At 48.5% G+C, this 18,338-nt stretch overlaps 7 protein-coding genes across 7 annotated transcripts; 2 read left to right on the forward strand and 5 right to left on the reverse strand.

Moving 5' to 3' along the window:
• Window positions 1–64: 64 nt before the first annotated feature.
• DFJ58DRAFT_687366 (uncharacterized protein) lies at window positions 65–1,434 on the reverse strand. Its single transcript, XM_041383327.1, has 4 exons — window positions 1,266–1,434; window positions 1,153–1,212; window positions 992–1,096; window positions 65–937 (listed from the first exon to the last, which is right to left on the reverse strand). The coding sequence occupies exons 1-4, from the start codon at window positions 1,305–1,307 to the stop codon at window positions 287–289; spliced, it is 858 nt and encodes a 285-aa protein (XP_041240636.1). The 5' UTR covers window positions 1,308–1,434; the 3' UTR covers window positions 65–286.
• Window positions 1,435–1,552: 118 nt separating this feature from the next.
• On the reverse strand, window positions 1,553–2,196 carry DFJ58DRAFT_610769 (kinase-like domain-containing protein; the record flags this gene model as incomplete). The annotated part of the gene is made up of 4 exons (XM_041380877.1): window positions 1,553–1,789; window positions 1,837–1,874; window positions 1,926–1,956; window positions 2,014–2,196. Coding segments are annotated over 4 exons (489 nt in total), but the record flags the coding sequence as incomplete, so codon positions are not given.
• On the reverse strand, window positions 2,017–3,345 carry DFJ58DRAFT_31009 (uncharacterized protein). The gene is made up of 5 exons (XM_041379765.1): window positions 3,007–3,345; window positions 2,640–2,952; window positions 2,558–2,583; window positions 2,251–2,503; window positions 2,017–2,199 (listed from the first exon to the last, which is right to left on the reverse strand). Exons 1-4 carry the CDS (start codon window positions 3,072–3,074, stop codon window positions 2,344–2,346), a joined length of 567 nt encoding a protein of 188 aa, XP_041240638.1. The 5' UTR covers window positions 3,075–3,345; the 3' UTR covers window positions 2,017–2,199; window positions 2,251–2,343.
• An 852-nt stretch (window positions 3,346–4,197) lies between these two features.
• DFJ58DRAFT_30994 (kinase-like domain-containing protein) lies at window positions 4,198–7,300 on the reverse strand. Its single transcript, XM_041379764.1, has 11 exons — window positions 6,894–7,300; window positions 6,812–6,837; window positions 6,623–6,755; window positions 6,504–6,560; window positions 6,267–6,452; window positions 6,179–6,209; window positions 6,089–6,126; window positions 5,808–6,041; window positions 5,528–5,758; window positions 5,385–5,474; window positions 4,198–5,326 (listed from the first exon to the last, which is right to left on the reverse strand). Exons 1-11 carry the CDS (start codon window positions 7,176–7,178, stop codon window positions 4,511–4,513), a joined length of 2,127 nt encoding a protein of 708 aa, XP_041240639.1. The 5' UTR covers window positions 7,179–7,300; the 3' UTR covers window positions 4,198–4,510.
• A 533-nt stretch (window positions 7,301–7,833) lies between these two features.
• On the forward strand, window positions 7,834–11,371 carry DFJ58DRAFT_731307 (glycosyltransferase family 2 protein; the record flags this gene model as incomplete). Its single annotated transcript, XM_041386020.1, has 4 exons — window positions 7,834–9,466; window positions 9,518–9,720; window positions 9,803–10,665; window positions 10,723–11,371. 4 exons carry the CDS (start codon window positions 7,834–7,836, stop codon window positions 11,369–11,371), a joined length of 3,348 nt encoding a protein of 1,115 aa, XP_041240640.1.
• Window positions 11,372–13,177: 1,806 nt separating this feature from the next.
• On the forward strand, window positions 13,178–15,736 carry DFJ58DRAFT_803152 (phosphatases II). The gene is made up of 8 exons (XM_041390957.1): window positions 13,178–13,532; window positions 13,589–13,652; window positions 13,705–14,032; window positions 14,089–14,631; window positions 14,680–14,807; window positions 14,865–14,964; window positions 15,012–15,101; window positions 15,156–15,736. Exons 1-8 carry the CDS (start codon window positions 13,395–13,397, stop codon window positions 15,547–15,549), a joined length of 1,785 nt encoding a protein of 594 aa, XP_041240641.1. The 5' UTR covers window positions 13,178–13,394; the 3' UTR covers window positions 15,550–15,736.
• Window positions 15,737–16,001: 265 nt separating this feature from the next.
• Window positions 16,002–16,954, reverse strand: DFJ58DRAFT_706605 (uncharacterized protein; the record flags this gene model as incomplete). Its single annotated transcript, XM_041383734.1, has 3 exons — window positions 16,002–16,299; window positions 16,364–16,543; window positions 16,599–16,954. The coding sequence occupies 3 exons, from the start codon at window positions 16,952–16,954 to the stop codon at window positions 16,002–16,004; spliced, it is 834 nt and encodes a 277-aa protein (XP_041240642.1).
• Between the last annotated feature and the right edge of the window lie 1,384 nt (window positions 16,955–18,338).

Here is an 18,338-nt window from a genome sequence, read left to right on the forward strand (position 1 = left end):
TCGTAAGATCTATGGTTACACATCGGGGTTATCAATACCAATGATGCATCGATGATGGTGAACCCGAGTCACAGGGTTTGCAAGAACAACGATGACAATATAGTGAGTATCGAACTCTACACATACACGATAAGTACACACATTAGTACAGTGCGATATAAAGGATATGTATCGGGTCATGATGAAGCCTTGAATCGATTTTGTAACAGTGACATACGCATGGCGACCCGCCGGGGGAACCCAAATTTCCGAAGGCAATAATACTTAACTAGTAAGTTCGAGTTCTTCATAAAGTCAAAGCTGGACTGGAACTGCGAGGTGTTTGGCCTGCTTGGTAGGACTCATAAATAATACAGCGGATGACTTGTTCTGATCGCTGTCGGCGTGCGCGCATAGCGGGTGATGCATATGGGTCATCGGGGAGCGAAGTGATACAAGCATGTGTGGAAAACCGCATCCCGAGGCTTTCCAGGTTATCCTTGTTCTTCACCCACCACTTATCCATGTCCGTAGGATAATCTTCCAAGGAGGTGACAACAGCAGCGACTGGTACGCCGCCTGCCGCAGTGGATGTGGAGCCAACAATGTCAGTGAAGAATTTATAATCCCTGATCAGTGCTCTCTGAGCCCTCGATCCCCTCATGCAATATAAAAGAAGGTAGACTCCGTCATCTCTATACAGCTTCTTGTATGATTTTTTCAGGCGCCATTTTGTAAAAAGGGTCCGGAAAAAACCCATCGATCCGAGTGAGGAAACTTCCCAAAGTTTGAATCGGCGATCTCCAAAACTGACTTCGTGAGAGGTATGCTGCAGTGTGCAGGTTGCTCCATCTGGCGACGTCTGTGCAACGTCGCGTCCCATAATCAAGTTGATGATGGCGCTTTTCCCGACTCCAGTCTCCCCGAAAAGTAATACATTCAAAGGACCTGCAAGTGACTTAACCGCGTGGAAAGATCAGTGCACATAAAAACAATGCACCAGAAGACTCACCAGCGACGAGGCCGTAGAAAAGGAATGGTGTGATAGAGGATTAGAAGGAACGGTTTTGCGTGACGGAACAAGGGTTCGCGAGGACGGTGCAGTCGAAGTCCCAGCCTGGTTGGTAAACATTTAAGCCGAATTACTTCAACCACAAGCTGGCGAGTCCATACCTGCTCCGCGACCAAGCACGCACTTTGATGGCTTTCTTGTAACCCGCCAACAAGGACATCCTGACGGAGTCAGAAACTCTAATCCTACGTGACGAGACAGGTCTTGAGCTTACATTTTGTTTCAAAGCTTCTAGTTCCTCCGTTATGAAGTTCATAGCCGTGAGGGCACATGGACGAGCAGATGGATCAATTGACCAGCACCACTTGATATGATTCCAGTGGGCGTCTGCGACCTCTGACGTCACCTCGGATATCTCAGGACGCGGGATATCCTCTCCTTTTTGAATTTTTTTGAATGACTTTGAACTCCGAGTCAATGTCATGCCAAGGAACAATCAGAGTTAACAACTGGCATGAATGATTGTAAATATAGATTTTGTGGACCTGAAACACCTACACCTACATGGAACATGACACGACCATAGGAATACATGTCATTCTGCGTGGTCGGTTTGATATCGGAAGGGGGATCATGTGACCTGAGCAACTCAGGTGCAGTCCACCTGATTGCACCAGGCCGAACAGATGATCCTTCAATTGGGTAGTCTTTTAAACATCCGCAGAGGACATTTGACAAACCGAAGTCCGTTAGGTAAGCTCTGTATTCTCCGTCCTTGAGATCTACCAAAACGTTGGACTGGATTGTTCAGTAAGTGCAATTGAATGTGAGGAGGATGCGCTCACGCTCGTAATGTCACCGTGAACAATGGGAAAAGAGTGAACTAACGGAAATTTATCAATTAAAACAAGACGGCCGTGAACAGAATACAAACGATAGTAGAGTCCAGATGCTATGCCGTGAAGCTAGTGAATAAGGATGATTTAGTTTAGGTCCATTGCAGCTAAACAGGTTTAAGTCACCAGCTTCAATTTGGACTTAATGGTTAATGCAGCACCCTGTTCTGTGATCAGACGGAGCAGCGTGCCTTCCGGAAACCATTGGGAGACAAGGGCTGTGGTTGGCCCGAATCCCTCTGTCGTTCCATAAAGTGTGACGATATTGTCGTGGATAAGGTGTGCCCATATTGCAGTTTCTCGTCGAAACCTCTAACAGACCCATATAAAATAGTGTTCAGAACAGAAAACATAGACTCCTACTCTTAAGTCCTGCTCTGAGGCCGCGATTCATGTCATGCCTGAAGGTTTTTTACTGCGACCTGCAGTGCGGTAACGAGCAGGTCGATCAGCAAGTTACATCGGCACTGCCCACTGGCCAGACCTTGACAGGGCCCGACGGCCGTCTCCATTCACATCTGTAAACGTTCCGAATGCACCACTGGCGACGTAGTCATTTATCGAACCGAAGACCTGACCAGTCAGATCTTCTGCTAGTGCCAGTTGTATTTCGGGACTAAAAATGAGGGAACTGAATCAATGAAGACTTGTCTCAGTATGAGCACCCTACAGAGGTGGAGGTTCCGAGGTGGATGCCTAAGTAAAATACATCAGAATCCGCTACTGATTGGGATACCAGTGGACTGTCAAACCTGTGAATCGTCACGGTCATCCCTAGACTGGGTGATGCACTCCGAGACCTTTGTGTTCCCCGCGAGCTGCCCTGCGTCATGTTGACTGGAGGTGCCATCACAGACAGCGTCGGAATGCGCTGCCGTAGTCACCGTTCTCCCCAAGGTGGATCCTCTTTGTGAGCCTGAGAGTGTGACAGTGTTGACAATGGTTGACAAAGTGCGCTGACGCCTTCCACTCCGCATGACCTTGGATGTCCAGTGCATGCCATTGTCGGAATGCGGTGGCTGATGTGGGTTGGACATTGAGAGCGTTGTCCGTCGAGTGGTGAGTCTAAATCATGAGAGTCAAAAGGGCGCTAACTTATGTCAAGGTAGTATGATGTACTTAAAGCTTAGTTTAAGCTCCAAGCTGTAGCGTGGGGTCAGCCTGCATGCCCATTGCCCTGTGCCCATTGCCCAACGATATTATTGGCTTCACCAGTAGCGCCTATAATATTGCAACTCTTCTAGAAAGTCACTGGCCATGAGTCACGGCAAACTTTATCTGATATATGCGCGTAGCGCTAGTGATAGCCCAGGCATATTTGGCGTCAAATGGCAAGAGCAGTGGTCGCGAACAATGTCGATTAAGTGAACACTGGAGTACTGACCGTTTAGGATATACGCAGAGGAATTATAACCTATAAGATGTTGTACAAGTTATTCAGGCCGAACAACGAGAAAGAGAATTGACCCTTGTTTGGCAAAGTGACAACTATTAGCTAGATTACGTATAAACGAAGTGTCCGGTGCAGGATGTCTTCACAAGTGTTACTAGCACATATGCCCAGTTGATCTGAGCTTGGAGGTGTATATGTGTAGTAGTTAGTCAGGCCTACAGGCATGGCATCTGAAATTCAGATCAAAGTTTCGCAGTCTTGACTCTTATAAGCATGAATAACCGCCGGCATGTTGTTACACGTCATGCTGTGTTGTTGCGTTCTGTCTCCTTTTTCACGGGTTTTTCCGTTCACCGCGTCGACTATGCCGTGCTGTTGTGTCTCCTTTTTACGGCTCTATTATGGCGACCTCTGCTTCATTTCACGGTGTTGTTGGACCACGAAGATGCTGAAACTGTCTTCATCGTGCTTTCCTTTCCCCTCTCAATGTCTATGTAGACAAATTTGCTGGGCGATTTTCGTAAGTATCGCAACTAACTTTATCAATCACTGACGAAGCCATGTAGAATCTTATTTCAGTTCAAACAGCCTGGGCAGATTCCATTTAACACACTCGATTATTTTGCAATGCTAACCTGTATGTAACCTCTCGGTAGAAATGGGATTGGTCAGAAACGCGTCGTCGCGCTGCATTGTCGCTTCCTCAAAGTCCAACTTCTCAATATATTTGAAAGTCACTGCATCCCCCGCATTCCACTGTTCGTCATAGACAGTTAATCGAAGCCAGTTTCCTCTGCGACCCCCATATGCAACTAAGTATATTTAATGGATGTTAAGGTTTGACGCTAGCGCAAACTGTGCTCAACCTCCGGACTGATACGTTCGCTTGGGGCGATTGTGCACGGCGTTGTCGAGAGTGAGAACGCAAAGAGACATTGTCTATTTGCAGAGATGATGCTAATACAGTATTTCCTGAGTTGCTACTGTAAACACAATATCATATTGTCGTAGAGCCAGCCGAAGGAGAGTCCTTGTAAATGATCAGTACTGCTAAAGTCTAATACAGTGCGATATAAAGGATATATACCGATCACATAGAGGGTAATGCAGAACGGTCATTGACAGGATAAAGTGAATCGATTTTGTAACAGTGACGTACGCACAGCGACTCGTCGGGGGGGGGGGGGCAAATCTCCGAAGGCAGTAATACACAACTAAGCTCGATTTTATTCATCGATTCAACAGTGGACTGGTACTGTGAGGTGTTTCGGTACCTGTTTGGTAGGACTCATAAATAAGACGGCGGATGGCTTGTTCTGATTGCCGTCGACGTTCGCGCATCGTGTGTGAGGATTTTGGATCGTCGGGGAGAGAAGTGATACAAGCGTGTGCGGAGAACCGCATTCCGAGGTGTTCCAGATTGTCCTTATTATTCGTCCACCAATTATCCATGTTCCTGGGATAATCTTCCAAGGAGGTGACCACAGCGGCGACTGGTACGCGGCCTGGCCCGGCAGTAGAGCCCACGACGTCAGTGAAAAAATTATAGTCCTTGAGCAGTGCTCTCTGAGCCCTAGATCCTCTCATACAATACAAGAGAAGGTAGACTCCATCATCTTTGTACAGTCGTTTGTATTGCTTTTTCAAGCTCCATTTTTTGAAAAGGGTCTTGAAGAAACCCATCGGTTCGATCGACGAAACTTCCCAAAGTTTGAAAGTGTAGGATCCAAGATTGATTTCGTGGGAGGTATGCGTGAGTGTGCAGGTTGCTCCATCTGGCGACGTCTGTGCAGCATCTCCTCCCATGATCAAGTTGATGACGGAGCTTTTCCCAACTCCAGTCTCCCCGAAAAGCAAAACATTCAAAGGACCTGAAAATGACTTGAAACATGGAAGGATTAGTATACATGAATCAATGAACTGGTAGAAGCTCACAAGCGTTGAGGCCGAAGAGAAGGGATGATATGTGAAAGGAGAGGAGGGAGTAGCTTGGCTTGGTGACGGAACGAGGGCTTGCGAGGAGGACCGAAATATCCTTGTCATAATCTTAATTTGTGCAGTTGATCAGCATTGAATTACTCCGACCACAGGCTGACAAATTCACCTGGGATGGAACCCCGCGACTACGAGGAACAGATGCAATTATCTGCTCCGCGTTCAATGAACGGTGAGGACTCCCCTGTACCTCGACATCCTGTCAGAGTCAGAAACTCTACTCTTGCGTGACGAGACAAGTCATGAACTTACATCTTGTTTCAAAGCCTCTAGTTCCCCCCTTATGAAGTTCATAGCCGTAATGGCACATGGTCGAGCAGATAGATCAATTGACCAACACTGCTCAATATGATTCCAGCGGGCGTCTGTGACATCAGACGTCGCATCGGATATCGCAGGACGCAGGATATCCTCTCCGCTAAGGATTTTTTGAAAGACTTTCATCTCGTCGATATCATGCCAAGGAGTGACCAGAGTCAACAACTGGAAATAATAAACACAAGTTTTGTGGACTTGGAACGCTTAAACCTACATGATACATGACACGACCAAAAGAGTACATGTCGTTCTGCGTGGTCGGTTTGATATCGGAAGAGGGATCACGTGACCTGATCAACTCAGGCGCAGCCCACTTGAATGCACCAGGCCGAACAGATGATCCTTCAATTCGGCGTTCTTTTAAATGTCCACAGAGAACATTTGACAAACCGAAGTCCGTTAAGCAAGCCTTGTAATCTCCGTCCTTGAGATCTACCAAAACGTTGGACTGGTTTGTTTAGTGAGTGCAATTGAATGTGAAGAGGATGCGCTCACGCTCGTAATGTCACCGTGAACAACGGAAAAAGAGTGAACTAACGGCAAACTTATCAGTCGAAACAAGACGACCGTGAAGGGAATACACACGATAGTAGAGCCCAGATGCTATGCCGTGAAGCTAGTGAATAAGGATAATTCAATTTGGGTCTATTGCAGCTAAACGGGTTCAAGTTACCAGCTTCAATTTGGACTTGATGGTTAATGTAGCACCCTGTTCTGTGATCAGACGGGACAGCGTGCCGTCTGGAAACCACCGCGAGACAAGGGCTGTGGTCGGCCCAAACCCCTTTGTGGTTCCATAAAGTGTGACGATATTGTCGTGGATGAGGTGTGCCCATATTGCAGTTTCTCGTCGAAACCTCTAGGAAGTCCACATAAAGTAATGTTCAGAACAGAAAACATAGACTCTTACTCTTAACTCCTGCTCTGGGATACAATCCGTGCGATGCCTGAAGGCTTTTACTGCGACCTGTAGTGCGATAACGAACAAGCTGATCAGCAAGTTACGCCGGCGCTGCCCACTGGCCAGACCTTGACAGAACCCGACGGCCGTCTCCATTCACATCTGTAAACGTTTCCGAATGCACCACTGGCGACGAGGTCGTTCATCGTACCGAAGATCTGACCTGTCAGATCTTCTGCCAGTGCCAGTTGTATTTCGGGACTAAAAAAGTGAGGGAACTGAATCAATGAAGACTTATTTCAGTATGAGCACCCTACAGAGGTGGAAGTTTCGAGATGGATCCCTAAGTAAAATACATCAGAATCCGCCACTGATTGAGATACCAGTGGACTGTCAAACCTGTGAGTCGTCACGGTCATCCCTAGACTGGGTGTTGCACTCCAGGACTTTTGTGTTCCCCGCGAGCTGCCCTGCGTCATGTTGACTGGAGGTGCCATCACAGATAGCGTCGGAATGCGCTACCGTAGTCACTTTTCTCCCCACGGTGGATCCTCTTTGGGAGCCTGAGAGTGTGACAGGATTGACAATGACTGTCAAAGTGCGTTGACGCTTTCCACTCTGCACGACCTTGGATTTCGAGTGCGTGCCATTGTGGGAATGCGCCGGCTGATGTGGGTTGGTCATTTAAAGCGTCGTCCGTCCAGTGGTGAGTCTAAATCATGAGAGTTTAAGGGTGCTAATTAATGTCACGGTAGTCTAATGTTAGTTTAAGCTCCAAGCTGTAGCGTAAGGTGCATGCCCATTGCCCAATGATATCATTGGTATCACCAGTAAGCGCCTATAATATTGCAACTCCTCTAGAAAGTCACTGGCATGAGTCATGGCGAACTTTATCTGATATATGCGCATGCGCGTAGCGCTAGTAACAGCCCAAATTTTGACGTCAACTTGAAATGGCCAGAGCAGTGACCGTGAACAATGTTAATTAAGTGAACATTGAAGTAATGACCGTTAAGATGTACGCAGAGGAACCATAGCCTGCCATGAGATGTATTCAGGCCGAACAACACTGCATGCAACCGGCACTTGTTTGGTAAAGTGGCAACAGCTATTAGTAGCGCTAGGCTGTATCGTATCACTGTAGTCTCACGTGAGCACTGAGTATTGTTGCTACGCTAGAGCAAGCTTGACTTTCTACAATAACTCAGCTGGCTGCTCCGGGTTCACGACTTTCTCGTTTGTTTCCTCGTCTTTCATTTCTAACCGCTCTTTATTATCACCAGATACCAAAGCACCGTTCTGGGTGTACAAGTCAGTCTTTTTTTCCGGAGAAAAAGCCATGGCGGCTAGGTTCGCACCACAGCCTACTTTCGCATCTGCTGATGTCCCAGTCCCTACACATCGTCCACCTCATCCCACGAGCACCACTATACGTCGTGCAAAAACCCTCACTCGCCCGGAGCGAAGTGTTGCACCAGTACCTCTCATTAATCCCCAATCCTCCCTCGCCCCTTCCGCGTCAGGTACTATTCAAGCTGGTTCCCGGAGCAGTGGTTTCGACCCATGGCGCTTGTTCGCTCAGATCATTACTTTTTGGGCTCCATCCTTTTTGCTCAGCTCTCTCGGCGGTTTCAAAGACAAGGGCAAGATCCAGGCTTGGAGAGAGAAAATCGCCCTATGTTTCATCATCGCTATCCTATGTCTCATAGTTGGCTTCATAACTGTCGGCACTCAGAAGGTCTTGTGTCCCGAGACATCTAGCATGAACCCCTCGCGGTACTCAACTCTTGGCTCAATCCCCGGTACACTTAGCATACTCGGCATTTTATACAATGTCACCCAGGCCAAGAGTCCTGCAAGTGTGAACCTTGATCAGCTCACCCTTCAAGAGCCAGGACAGGACATCACACCCTACTTCTATCGCACCGCCAGCCAATATTCCGCATGCCAAGGTCTCAATTTCAGTGTTGCCTTGGACCAACCGTGTATATCTACAACAGACTGTCCTCTTGGTGCAATTAACGCCTCTTCCACCTTTACGCAACTCGATATTCAGGAGACAACACTTCTGCTTGGTTACGACTGGAACCAGGTCGCTGCCCTCCCAAATTACTTCGTGATCGACGGTGCTGTGCTAAACATGAATCCCTATATAACACAACATCCCAGCCCAGTAGCTTCCGACCCTGTAGATCTCGCAATCCGCACCATCCTGGACACACAAGCGAGCTTTAGTGGAAAGGATGGCACCCGCCTATTCTACAATCGTGCCGACATCCTTACAGCAGTCCCATGCCTCTATCAGCGATATTACGCAGGAAATATTGCCAAGATCACCCCCGGCTGCTTCGTCAGCTCGCTCTTCCTATATGTCGGACTCATCGTCATCCTTGGCCTCGTCCTCGTCCGCTTTGCAATGGCGTGTGTATTTAGCTGGTTCCTGTCTGCGAAGCTTGCAGGTCCCCCGGACAAGTCGCATCTCAACAGGTCGGCTATCAGTCCGGCAGTGATGCCTGGGGGTGCAAATATCTCAGTTGACAACCGCACGGGTACGGCACCATGGGCTGGCCCTCATGGGTCGAAGAAACTCGTCAAAGCAATCCCCACACGCCTCCCTGCATCTTCCAGCACAACCCTATTACCAGAAGCCGCACCCGTTATGTCTCTCGCGCAAATCGGCACCGAGTTATTTGCCATCTGCCTCGTAACATGCTACTCTGAGGGTGAAGACTCTATACGCTCCACGCTGGATTCCATTTCGCGAACGACTTACTCTGATGCACGCAAGCTGCTTTTTGTGGTGGCTGATGGTATGATCACTGGCGCAGGAGAGAAGATGAGCACACCGGATATTTGTGTGGGATTATTGGATGCAGATCCTCGATTCGGCAATCCCATGCCTATGAGTTATCTTGCAATTGGAAGTGGAATGAAGCGGGAAAATAGGGCAATGGTCTATGCAGGACACTACAGTATGTCTTCATTCCTTTGCGCGAGGGCCTGGTGCTGATAACATCGGTCAGCGGTTGCTGGTCGTCGCACACCCACTGTCATCGTTGTTAAATGCGGAACGGAGGTCGAGGCTACCAGTGACAAAAAACCTGGAAACCGCGGCAAACGAGATAGCCAGCTTATTCTCATGAACTTTTTCTCTCGCGTCACATATAACGATCGGATGACCCCTCTTGATTTCGACTTGTTCCGAAAGATCCATACCCTGATGGGTGTTCACGCCCGACTTCTTTGAGGTCTGTTTGATGGTGTGTGTTCATCTACTACTTTACTTTCGTGTATTGATGTATCTACAGGTTGATGCCGATACCAAAGTATACCCTGAGTCGCTGAAATACCTCGTCAACTGTATGCACCACGACCAGATGATCATGGGCGTCTGCGGGGAGACTCGCATAGCTAACAAACGTGATTCGTGGGTCACTGCCATCCAAGTCTTCGAATACTTCATCTCCCACCACTTAGCCAAAGCCTTCGAATCCGTCTTCGGTGGTGTTTCATGTTTGCCAGGATGTTTCTCCATGTTTCGACTGAAAGCGCGCAAAACGACGGGCGATGACTGGATCCCTCTCATTGTCAAGCCTGAGATTGTACGCGAATACAGTCAAAGCGAGGTCACTACGCTACACCAACAGAACCTTCTTCTACTCGGAGAAGACCGCTTCCTCACCACCATTCTCCTCCGTACATTCCCCAATCGTAAGATGATGTTCTTACCCCAAGCCAAATGCCGTACTGTTGTACCCGACACTTTCAAAGTTCTCCTCTCCCAGCGGCGTCGATGGATTAACAGCACGATCCACAATCTGATGGAACTTGTTCTTGTGCGCAATCTATGCGGGACATTCTGTTTTAGCATGCAATTCGTGGTGTTCATGGATTTGCTCGGGACGGTCGTACTACCCATTGCCATTATGCTTACGTATGCGCTCATTGGGGGCATGATCATGCAACCCCCAACGACCTTCGAGGAAGCGATCCCACTCATGCTACTTGTATCTGTACTGGGTCTTCCGGCTGTGCTGATATTGATAACAACGAGGAAGGTTGTATATGTGTTTTGGATGATTATATACCTCTTGGCACTTCCGGTGTGGAATTTTATTCTTCCGGTGTATGCATTCTGGCATTTTGACGACTTCTCATGGGGACAGACGAGGTGCGTTTATTCCGCTTTTTGCAAGTAGTTGGTGCAGTGTTAACGGATAGGTTACAGGAAAGTGGAAGGGGAGTCAAAGGGAGAAGGGCATGGTACTGGGTCTGGCACCTTCGATGGTTCCTCGGTTCCTCTTCGCCGCTGGGAAGATTGGGAGCGCTCGCGCTTACGCAAACTCAAGCGTGAGGAACGGCGGCGGCGTGACTTTGATCGCATGCATCCAGCAGGGTACATTTCTTCCGAAAATGACCTGCTCAGCGCGCACAATGAAGCCCGTAGTCCATACGGCGACGGATCAGACACGCATTCCGTCGTATCATCCGAGGACGATCATTATGGCCCGGAGATTGGTGGATACAACGAGAACAATACTCAGTTCCCTACTCCACCTGTCGGCCTGTTTCCGTCTGGACATGGGGGGGATGGGAATAAGGTGGTTGGCGGTGCAGAGATGGAGGCAATGTTGGAGAGTGGTTTTGATGACGACGAGAGCCCGCAACGGACACCCACGAGCGCGATGTACGCCGCACGATATCAGCTTAGCGATAACCCATCACAACAGCGTCTTATGTCCTACGCATCATCCGACTCGGGCTCACGAACGCCCCCCGTACAGCATCAGCCGTACGGCACACGAATAGAGGACCGAAGTCGCACCGGTGAGAAGTATGGCCCGCTTGGTCCGTTAGATCCAGGAGAGAAGTTTTAGATCGGGACACTTGTTTTTTTGAGGACGGTATCTCATTCGATGTTTCATACATACTGCACATGATGTTTGTGCGGGTTTTTATAAGTATCTCATTTGTTTACCCACAGGGTGCTCGCTATATTTGGTACAAAACAGTAGATACTATAATCATTGAACATTTGCTGTTAACTGTCTTCTCTATCTACGGATACGTAACAGGACTTATCATGTACATGCCCCAAGTTGTGGTTCATTTTGTTGTCACTGGCAATCAGAATTGTTGCAAACGATCTATGAATTTACGCATAACGAGGTTCCGGTAGATAGTCCTCCTTTTCGCGAGATGATCTATATCTATATCACTGCATCGCCCAAATTAAATAGTCATGAAGATCCTCTACCTGCTATCTTGCAGCGCTTACCGGAACCATCTTCAGATAAGTGATCTCGCGTGGCGCGGGTGATCTCCTAATCATTAGCGGCAAGGGATCCAAGCCTGGCTCCAGGACAACTAGGTCAGTATCTCCTTGGAGACCGCGTCATTCTCTTCTTGGTGAACCGTATGAACCGTGTTCTTGCCACGAACAATCATTGTATCAAACAGTAAAGCTGCATATTCTGCGCTTAGCTTCGAACGCACAGCCCACACCAGGTCACGCAGAGTCATCTGCTTCTTGGTGACAGGTGTTTGACCTCTAAGCCGAAGATCGCTGATAACGAGACCGTAGCGGCTGATGAGATCACGAGCCTCATTAAGCACCACGCGACGATGCAGAACATGAGGTGTCGTGGATTGCTGAGGATATAATCAGTAGGGATTGCAAGGTGTTGAAATCAATCACTCACGCGCTGAAGGGTGGTCTCGATTCACATGAACTGTGCATGATAAACTTTCAGGGTCCACGAGAGAGAGAGAGGGTGGATGGTATTATATATTGCAGCCATGCAGCCCCCCAAGAGGCTCGCTATCACGAATTACCAAACATTCCTAGCGCGTCGACGAATTAATGCCAAGGGTACAAATTTCTTGACACCCGCACGGGCAGAACACTAGGATGAGCTAGCTCCTATAAGGGGAAGAAACTCGTCCCGACTCGCCTCTCTGCATCTTTCAGCACACCTGAAGGGTTACTGTAATGCAATCAACAGCATCATCTACAATTTGGTGGTACTTGTTCTTGTGCGCAATCTATGCGGGATATTCTACTTTAGTATGCAATCCGTGGTCTTCGTGGATTTGGCTGGGACGTCATGCTGGGGAATCGAGCATGGTTCTTGTTGTGCCCACGAATATGTGGGCTCCAATGACCGTCCTCGGATGATACGACGGAACGCGTGCCTGACCTGATGCCGTATTGACTGCGCGCGCTGAGCAAGTCGTGATTTGTACCCTAGGACACTGCACGAAACGGAATGTACTCCCCCATAAAAAGTCACATCAAGTTACCAGTTGAATGCGGCATACAAGGAACGAAATTCTACATCGTGGATGGGAACAAGGTAGTTGGTAGAGCGGAACTAGAGGGGGTTTGACAGCGGAGGTCCCCGAGCCGCGCCAATCAGCTTAGTAATAGCCCGACTCGGACGTCATCGCACGAATAGAAGCCGCGGGTCGCCGGGGCCGTTGGATCTGGAAGTTTAGATTGGAAGGGTCGTCATTTCGTAGAAGTTTAGATTGGAAGCTCGTCATTTATTTTGAAATTTGGAGACCTATCATGCAGATAATGTGGAAGTAGTATATATCTCGTATGTTGCGATGTTGTTACTAGTTACCAGCCAATTATGATGAGTATGTTTCATGCTGACAGGCTGCCTAAAAGTAGACCCTTGCAACAATCCATATGCTTAGATGCTGAGGAAGAGCTTGGACGGAGCCAGGAAGATTCGTTGTGATCAGGGATTTGATCCAGAACCCTGGCGATTGTAGCGAATAGTGCTGCCGGCGCGCGCCTTCATCAAGGTTCAATATTTTCAACAGTGTTCAACCCTAACTACTACCCGTATTTCATCCTTTCTCCTAATATCCCCGCTATAGTCCCCAGTCATGACCCCCACCCTCGTGCATTCTATTCCTTCCCCGCCTCCCGCCCAGTTTCATCCCGCCGTCCTTCTCAAGCACCCACAGTCACAGCCGAATTCGCTTATTCAGTCTAATGTTGCCATACAGCCGTGGGTCACCCAAGTAAGTCATGTCTATTTCTTGAATGGTAACACGTAGCTCACTGTCACCCACGCCAGCTTGCCCACCTTGCCTCGCAGTACCACCTGAGCGAGTACAACCGTATAAAGTATGGCCACCGAGGTGCTTCATTTGTTGCCATCATTCAATCCATTTTCACTAACCGCCCTTCCAGGCTGTCCCATACCATATGCCCCACTATCACTCAGCGCCCCAGACACCTTTCACGACCTGCGTGTCCGCCAACTAACAAATATGAATGCTGTACTCTGGTGGCCATGTCCAGAGGCGTCCTGTCCCACTGCACATATCATACCCGCTTCCGAACAGCGCAATGCACTCATTAGCGGAACCGCTTGTCCTTCTCTTGACCCGCTTCTCCAGAGAGAGCTGAACGCCGCGCTAGAGGATACTCTTTCCTCACAAATACCACCCGCAGCTGTTCCCGAATGCACCTCACATTGTACCATGCCCGTCAAGACATCTAAAACCCATCCGTTAAAGTTCGTTTTAATTTACTTTTCAAGAACCGTAGCTCATAATTTTGTTCCAAATGCAGCATATCCACCATCGTGCCTACCGAATTATTACCTGCAATTTCATCACATCTTATAACCAACCCCGAGCCCTCACCTGTCATCTTCCATATACCTGAATTTTATACCCTCTATCGCATCACGGACTATGCCCAGCACATCCCATCAACAACGAACACTACCTCTCTAGCCGTTTCACGTAAGGCTCACTCGTGTTGGTCAAGTCGAATTCCGTTATCACCCTCGATACCCACCCATCCTTCTTCACCAAACCCTCCCCTCCCGACACCCCCAGCGTTCACGAACCAACCACCCCAATCCATAATGGAGGCTCTTCAGGCTGCCATTGACACCCGCTTAACGACCCTCACTACCAAACCTCGTCCTTCGCTTCCATTCATAGCGAGGCTTTCTCCTCCTCCTCTTAAACATCGTACCAAAGTTCGCGTGGTATCCGATGATTTGGCGACCAACCGGTCTTCATCTGCACAAAGAGGGACTTCTGCTCTGCCCAAGGTTGTCTTTCCTTCTATGCTCGATTTCCTTAATTCCAGTGAACGTGAACAGTGAGTCCATGTCGTCACTGTTCTTTGTGTGTAAGTCTGATGATGTAGACTTTCAGTTGCATCGCAGAATGCCACCAAGCCGAGAACGTCCAGCGCGTTGCTCCATCCAACATCAAATACCAAGCGCTGTTTCAAGCTAGGTAACTTGATGCTGTCCTCGTGTCCAGGAAAGAAGGGTACGTTTTACTCGAGGCACGGGTGTATTCGCTGACTGGTGTTAAAACGGTTGCTAGTACGCCTCTCAGGTCCGGTCAGAGGGCGCAGCGCCGTTTGTCGAGATCTCGACGCTGATTTACGGCATATAAGTCAAGTTGGGGCACGCTGTATTGTCTGGTTAGTTGACATGTCGACATGTCCCGTGCGTAGTTGACTGTTTGTAGTTGTCTGGATGACGAAGAGCTCGAGTTTCTTGGGATACATTGGTCGGACTATGTGAACTCTGTACACCGGGCAGGAATGGACATCCTTCGGTAAGTACTCCGTCTGTCGTGGCCTTCAGCTGCTGACTTTCATTATACTTGCAGGATACCACTGCCTGAAGGCCTTGCTCCACTATCGCCCCAGTCATTAGACGAGTCTCTAACAAAGCTCATCGATGGTTACACCATGCGTGGTACAAGTATCCTTGTACATTGTCGAGGGGGTTTGGGTAGAGCAGGCCTCGTGGCATGTTGTTGGGCACTAAAAATTGGCTTGTGCGGGTGGATCAACGTGGACCTATCACCGAACCCAGCAGAAGGCCCCGATGGCTCGGAGAGTTACGTCAGGCGGGATACTTTACAACTCGTCGAGCGCGCGATCACCGTTGTACGGAGACGGCGAAGCGTCAAGGCCATTGAGACCCTGGAACAGGTGCGGTTTTTGACAGAGTACGTGGACTTTTTACGAGAAGGAGCGGGGCGGGAGGGACAGTCGTGATTTATGGCTGGTGTATTCATTGTATTTAGGTGTCGACGGCGTGTAATTTTGATTTGTTGTTATAGCCCTTACTATACTGTAGTCATTTTCATGTGTAGGTTTAGAGAAAGCTTGTATTTCGAGGCTTCCCGGACATTGTAATGTATGGTTGCAATGAGACCCTTCCAATCCTGCTACTAGTCTTAAATTCGATCAGATTTCCAGATCTTAACTCGCCATTTTGCTCACAGGAAACTTAGTAGGACCATCTATTTCGCGGACACCTTCGAGCTCAAGCCCATAGGGCCTCACGTTCTCTTCACGACTGTCGGTTCGTCGGAAGCAGAACTGATCAAAACAAGACCCGATATCAACTACACATCGAGTAATGTGGTAAAATATCAAATGAAAACTTCCATCCCTCCCCATTCCAACACCTTGAACAAAGCCATATCACCGGCCCTCGCAAGATATCAAATGAAAACCTCCATCCCTCCCCATTCCAACACCCTGAACAAAGCCATATCACCGGCCCTTGCAAGATCCACTCCAACTACATCCACCCACCAAGCAACGTCTTTCTCTGCTTGCATCTGGGCATTAGACCAATTTACCAAGTGCTCCTTTGGGATACCTCTGAACAGCATGAATACGCGAGTCACGACGTCAGGCTGCGGAGAAATATTCAAGGAAGCGGCACGTTCGTATGCCGATTGAGGGACGAATCGGAGGGCAATGTACTCGTGCTTGAGGATATCGGGTAGCCAGTAGCTATCACATCAGTTTTCAATTAGTGGTGTTTTTATGATTTGACAGGTGGTGTGTATGTACGCACGTTATGAATGATGTTCTAGCTTCGGTGTGAAGTCCCAGAGCCTTGAGTGATTTATCGAGATAAACGGTCACTTTGTCTACTGGAATGATGACTGAATCCGTATCACTGAGACTGCTGGATATAGGACTGAACGTATCCAATGGTTGCGGTTCGGATGCTGGTGAATGGGGCAAATTTGACCTGCGAAGAGTAATACGAGTTAGGCGAGTGATTTCTGTATGATCTGGGGACTTACTCCGCCTCCCAGAATAGGTACGCCACATCTAAACCAGAATTATGTTCAGTCAGACTTCCATCTTGATGGGTGCGGACATTCCATTCTAAACGCTGGCCATGGTCTTGCGTGGCAACAACGGGATAGATGACAGAGAGGCTCCACTCAGGAACGAGGGAGAGCTTGACAGAGACATCAATATCGGAGGGCGAGTATAGATAAATGACTGGTTTGCCACCGCGCACATGCGCCAATTCCCGAATATCGTGGAAGTCACCATCCTTGATGTTGTATGATCCGATACTTGGCAACGCCTGAAGATTGATGGAGTCACCGTCCTTGATGCTGTATGATCCGATACTCCAGTCCTGACGCATCGTTGTCCCACCCCGAATCGCCTTGAAATCAGTGGGACAATATCCCAACATGCGACTAGCATCAGCAACAAGTTTGTCCACCCGCGTCGCCCTCGAGATTTTGGTAGAACGAATCTCGCCAGATGGAAAACCCACTTTGATTGTGACTTTTTTTACCGTTCCCGCTGCATGATCTCAACTTCAGTATGAAAAACACTTGTAGAATGGAGATGCGTACGGGCTGTCTCTACTGTTAATCTGACTTGGCGCCTGTCGATTGTAGGGCAATGGAAAACCCCAATCACCAAGCGACAGTGGGACAGGCGATGGTGGCATTTCCGCACGAGTCACCTCAATGAAGGTAAGCAAGTCGATGATGTCGTCCCATATTTCAGCCGTGATGTCCACAAAGTGGCCATCGCAAATATCGAGTTGATTGGTCTGCAATGTGACCGCATCTCTCGGAATGCTTGGAAAATGTTTGCATACGGAGTCGAGCATGAGCTTGTACCATTTATGAGTTATTAAAGATTTAAACAATCACGGTTGTTCCACGTACGTTATACGACTTTTGCCGTTTAACCGCAACCCGTTTCTGACCATGTTTGAGAACAAGAAGCGGCGAGATTTGTTTTCGCTTCCGAGTCAGTCCTCCCACCCAATAGTGTGGAAACAGACATTATGATCGAGAGGTACGAAGTTTGGAGTCTGAGTCAAGTTTATTACAAGTAGAGGGCGACGACGCTGTTTATGAGCTATGGTGCTCGCGATCCCTTCAAGTATTCAACCCTGCGCCCATATACACACATAACACACATGCACAGCACATGGCAGTCGCGTGTCTACAGAAGGGGCAGCAAGGGTAGTTCACAGGCAACACTTCTACACACTGAAGCATATGCTACAGCCGTAGAACTGTGACGATGTATGGGTGAATCCTATTCATTCAACGGAAGTTGGTAGCTAACTTTGGGTCTATACAACGAGGATTAGGACGAGGACACCGTGTAGAACGTCTCCATGCAAAGGTTAAATTTAGGCGACGCGGTGGTGGCCAAATCAGGAAAGGTTTAGGGTCCGCCTAAGTAATTTACCGTAAGCTCAAGTCGACATTGACAACGACATTTTATTGAGCAGCCCTTTACCTTTTTGACTTTGTCTGCAGTGGTAAAACACGCCTGCAAGGCCCCATTTCCGAAGCCATAGTAGTATGTAACTGAAGGCCAGTACTTGAATCCATCGTGTCCTCGTGTTATTCTGAATGAGATTTTGACACGATGCACAGCTGCAGTGCGGTTTCATGACCTCATATTAAAGTTGCACATCATGGCACTTTACAAGCTGCCGCCGCAATCTCCCAATTCTTGAACAGAACCTCAACCTCACCGTGGCCTTGCGGCTCGCC

This window comes from Suillus subalutaceus (genome assembly GCF_016647625.1).
Source record: "Suillus subalutaceus strain FC151 chromosome Unknown DFJ58scaffold_103, whole genome shotgun sequence".
Lineage (NCBI taxonomy): Eukaryota > Fungi > Basidiomycota > Agaricomycetes > Boletales > Suillaceae > Suillus > Suillus subalutaceus.